Source organism: Plectropomus leopardus, unplaced genomic scaffold (genome assembly GCF_008729295.1).
Source record: "Plectropomus leopardus isolate mb unplaced genomic scaffold, YSFRI_Pleo_2.0 unplaced_scaffold7078, whole genome shotgun sequence".
In the NCBI taxonomy this organism is placed as follows: domain Eukaryota; kingdom Metazoa; phylum Chordata; class Actinopteri; order Perciformes; family Serranidae; genus Plectropomus; species Plectropomus leopardus.
The window spans coordinates 1-4,988 of NW_024677895.1; the positions used below are offsets into that span (position 1 = coordinate 1).

Here is a 4,988-nt window from a genome sequence, read left to right on the forward strand (position 1 = left end):
GCTGCCAGTGGTCAAAGCCTCCAACAAAGCTCTGTGAGTGGATGAATCACTGAATATCAGTACAAGCACTCAAAATTTCTCAGAGGATAAACAACATTTTTCTGTAATCTGTTGTTCATCACTGATTTTTTTCTTCAGGCTGAGTGGCTGTAATCTCTCAGAGAGAAGCTGTGGAGCTCTGTCCTCAGTCGTCAGCTCCCAGTCCAATAGTCTGAGAGAGTTGGACCTTAGTAACAACCACCTGCAGGATTCAGGGTTGAGTCTGTTGTCAGCTGGACTGGAGAGTCCACATTGTACACTGGAAAGTCTCAGGTCAGAATGAAGTCATCTGTAAAGTGGTACAGTAAAAGTTAAGCATAATTTGCAAGAGAAATGCTCAGTTTATATAAAGGTGAGATCTTTTATAAAAATATTTCCATTCTGACACACAGAAGCAGAACATGACTGTGCAGAACTGTTTAGTCTTTTCTTTGAGCCTCAACATATTTTCAAATCTTTATAGGCTTGGTTTGTGTAAACTGTCATGGCGAAGCTGTGAAGCTCTGTCCTCAGTTCTCAGCTCCCAATCCTCCAGTCTGAGAGAGATGGACCTGAGTAACAATGACCTGCAGGATTCAGGACTAAAGGTGCTCTCCACTGGACTGAGGAGTCCACACTGTCAACTGGAAACCTTCAGGTTATCAGTTTTTTTTAGAATTTAGAATTTAAATGTTTTTCATTGTGGTTGATGTCAGTGAAGAGTCTTGCCTATGAAATAACCAAAAATGTTAACCTTTTTTTCTTTCCTTTTTTAAAAATTCCAGTCTGTCAGGCTGTCTGGTCTCAGAGGAAGGCTGTGCTGCTCTGGCCTCAGCTCTGAGCTCCAACCCCTCCCATCTGAGAGAGCTGGACCTGAGCTACAACCATCCAGGAGACTCAGGAGACAAACTTCTGTCTGATGGACTGAAGGATCCACACTGGAGACTGGACACTCTCAGGTATGACCAGACAGACAAGGGAATGAAATAACCGATTACAGTAGAGATAAACACACACACATGCACATATAGTTTTCATCACCTGTCGAGAATGAACAAAATTCTGTATTGCTTGTAATATGATAGACATTATTAAAGATCAACGTTTTTTCATAAACGTCATTCAAATCTGGAGAGGTTTTAAGACTTAAGACTTGACAGAAAGACTTTGGCCCTTAAGACGAGTGTAAACTGTGTGATTTTAGCCTGTTTTTGATTCTTGAGTAGAGATGATTCATTTTAGAGTTGGCTGAATATCAGTGTTGTCGGGCATTGTTTGCCATATCGGATGAATTTCTGACGTCAGAAATTTGGGTTGGCTGATGCAGGCTCTGGCACACTTGAAGCAAGGGGAAAACAGAGCATCTGAAAACACCATGGCAACGTGACGCTGGACGTTTTCTGATTAAAACTAATGTTAGTAACAAGTAGTTATACTGTAGAAGCTCAGTTTATGGCTGTAGAAACTGCACAACAAGGAATATTAGTGTAAAAGAGTACTGAGCCACTGCATTGCACTACCTCAGTACTCTTTTGCACTACCTCAGTACTCTTTTGCACTACCTCAACATTCTATTTATTCTATTTTTATATATTTATGTTTATTTCTATCTTCTATTATTCTTCTTATTTTTCTGTGTATGTCTCTGTATGTCTTACGTGCCAAGCTGCTGTGACAACTAAATTTCCCTCCGGGGATCAATAAAGTCGTCTAAGTCTAAGTAACTAATGTCAGCTATCAAGTTCACAACAATAAAATTAAAAGTAGCCAGCTTACTTCCAGTTGTCTCTGCAAAATGGACAAGCCACGTCTTCAAAGAGATCCACGGGTCCATATGCATTGGCGCCTCTTTGTCTCTTTGTCACAATTGTGAATAGCCAGGATGGTCCGCAGGAGCTGACTGGCCGTTTTTACACCGACAGTGTGAGCTCTCAGGTCGTGGCTTGATGATCGGACCGTACAGTGTGAACACATTAACCGTGATCTTTGGCTTTGCATCGCAGACAATTCACATGTAAAAATAAGCAGGAGTTGGAATTAATGACCAGTTCTGTCCGACCACGATCTCAAGAAACGCCACCCGTACACGTTGCATGTGGACCCATGTGGTGCTGTCCACTAGTGTATAATAACAACACCAATAGATCTGTCAAAGTGAGTTGGTGGTGGCTTTTGGCCTCACGCCGTACACTGAAAGCACCAACAGAGCGGACATATTGGACGAGTTTGGAGTGAGGGCTGGTAATTCCTGTCTCCTTCACTGTTTGGTAACCTAAAAATCAACTGACGTCACATTATTTATGTCTAAATCCCTTTAAAACTGCTTGAAGAAGTGAGGAAGGGTTGAGTCACAAAAGGCACAACCATCTTACCTGTAAGTCTTTAGTTATGCAGCAGTGATTTAGCATGAAATCACTGCTCACTGAAGAATTATTATTTTCAAGGTTATTATTTGCACAGTACATCACATTCTTTTAGTCTTCATCTTGCAGACACAAATGAGAAAACAGAAAAGATACCAAATGGGAATGTTTCTCTGTCATCCCGGCAAGCTGAGGAAGACTTTACACGTTGAACAGCAGTTAGGAATTGCCCTGATCATGTAGAGCGAAGAATATTAAATCTTCCCAGAGATCATGCAGGTCTGATTGTGTTTCTCCGTTCAGGGTGGACCATTGTGGAAAGCAGAGGTTAAAACCTGGTCTGAGGAAGTGTAAGTGTCAATTCAGTTTCATTTATGACTAAAACATCACACAAAATTTAAAGTGATAGCTCAAGGTTTTTTTAAGTGGGGTCGTATGAGACACTTATCCAAAAACTGGGATAGTTGTTTAAATTGTAGTGGGTTGTGTATAAAATCTGGGAGGTAATTTATATAGAAAGAGAATATATATTAAAAAATGGGATATCGTTCAATTTTTACTAATATTGAGTTGTATATAGACATTGGATAGCAATTTAAATATATACATCTAACCCATGTGCATTGTTTGACCATTTAAAAAACAGTTATAACTGCATAAATTCAAACAAGACTGCAGGAAAATCAAAATTTCTGGTGCTTCTCTATGGAGGTCTTTGAGCAGGATGTCAGAGTGCATGGTTTAACTGCATGTGACTGGCTCATGGTGTTTAGTGATAGGTTGAGTGTTGAAACTTAATATAACTCACCAATATGGTGGTTTGTTCTCTCCATCAGATGCCTGTGAACTCACTCTGGACACAAACACAGCACACAGAAAGCTCGAACTGTCGGAAAACAACAGGACGGTAACACTGGTGCGAGAGAAAGAACAGCCTTATCCCAATCATGCAGACAGATTCGACAGCTGCTGGCAGCTGCTGTGTATAACTGGTCTGACTGGTCGCTGCTACTGGGAGGTGGAGTGGAGAGGAGACGTTGATGTAGCGGTGACTTACCGCAGAATCAGAAGGAAAGGAAATGCAGCTGACTGCAGGTTTGGAAGGAATGATCAGTCGTGGAGTCTGAGCGGCTCTGACGGTGGTTACTCCGTCTGGCACAATAATGTAGAAAACGTCCTCCGTCTGTCCTCCTCCTCTGTCTCTGGTAGAGTAGCAGTGTATGTGGACTGTCCTGCTGGCTCTCTGTCCTTCTTCAGAGTCTCCTCTGACTCTCTGATCCACCTCCACACCTTCAACGCCACCTTCACTGAGCCTCTTTACCCTGGCTTCGGGTTTGGGTCTGGGCTCGGGGTGGAGTCTTTGATGCTGTCACTGGACTCATCAGTGTCGCTGTGTTCACTGTAGGAGGAGGAGTCTCCCTGTGAAGAGAAACACTCAGACTTGTGACTTTTTAAGGGAATGTAATAGTGGTTTCCATTAACCCTCAAATTGTGCAAATTAAAACTGCAGATATAAAATACACCTAATGGAAGCACATCAGGTTAAAAACAAAATCCCATATTATCCCATAAAAGCCATATTTCTCAAAACTGCAACTGAAAGATGTTTTTGACTTTTGTAAATGCTTTGGCGATAAAAGAACTGGCTTCACATATTAGAAGATGTGAAATTATCTACTGAGAGCTGAACCTTTGTCATAACTTAGCGGGGGACTGCAGCTACATGCACCAGGTCTGACTTTAACATTAAATGATAATGGCTGCTAATTGGCTAAGATATAAGATACATCATCATGTAAAAAAGAGATGGTCCACCAGTACATTTGTGTTATAAATGCACGTCAGAGGGGACAAAACATATTTTTTATCTGAGTATGTTCATTAAAACATTGTGTATTTTTAACAATTCTTATATGTAAAACAATACTGATTAAAGCAATTTTATTTAATGAGTCAACTGTCTAATGGAAATATGTCATAAAACATTGAATCACAGTATGGACTGTAATAACTGCATATTTTGTTGAATAAAGATTATGAGACAAAATCTGAGTCCATATGCTTATGTCAAAAAATATATGGTTATTGGTTAGAGTGAACTGATTTAGCAAAGAAAAAACATGAAAAAAACTCCCACCAGTATGAAAGTGAGATCTGTGTAACATTACTTTATGTTCAGTCTTAGTTCTGTATTCAAAATCAAAATATAGTAATGTTTGGACTATATACATTTTTTGCCTTTACACATTGTTCTAACAATGACATTATTTGAAGCCAGAGCCTGCAGTTCCTTTGATGTCCACTAGAGTTGAATCTGAGAGTGAGTCAGTCCCCTCAGACCCCCATGTTAAAAACTTTACAGCAGAAATAAACATGTTTACAGTCTGGTACAAAAGACAGTTTTGCTCTCTATATATAATTTATCTGTTTACATTTTTAAGGCTTAAACATTACACATATTTAACCCTGTTTGGTGCATTTCATTATTCGTGTCTGTGTTGATGCATGTGTCCTAAATGTAGTCCAGATTGTGTATCTGAGTGTAATCAGTGAATTTCCAGCTCAGCTCCTACAATAAGTCTAAAATACACTGTGGAAACTAAATAG

At 39.9% G+C, this 4,988-nt stretch overlaps 1 protein-coding gene across 1 annotated transcript; it reads left to right on the forward strand.

Moving 5' to 3' along the window:
- Positions 1-138: 138 nt before the first annotated feature.
- LOC121940007 (NACHT, LRR and PYD domains-containing protein 12-like) lies at positions 139-4,203 on the forward strand (the record flags this gene model as incomplete). The annotated part of the gene is made up of 5 exons (XM_042482895.1): positions 139-312; positions 503-676; positions 804-977; positions 2,685-2,731; positions 3,218-4,203. Coding segments are annotated over 5 exons (1,138 nt in total), but the record flags the coding sequence as incomplete, so codon positions are not given.
- Between the last annotated feature and the right edge of the window lie 785 nt (positions 4,204-4,988).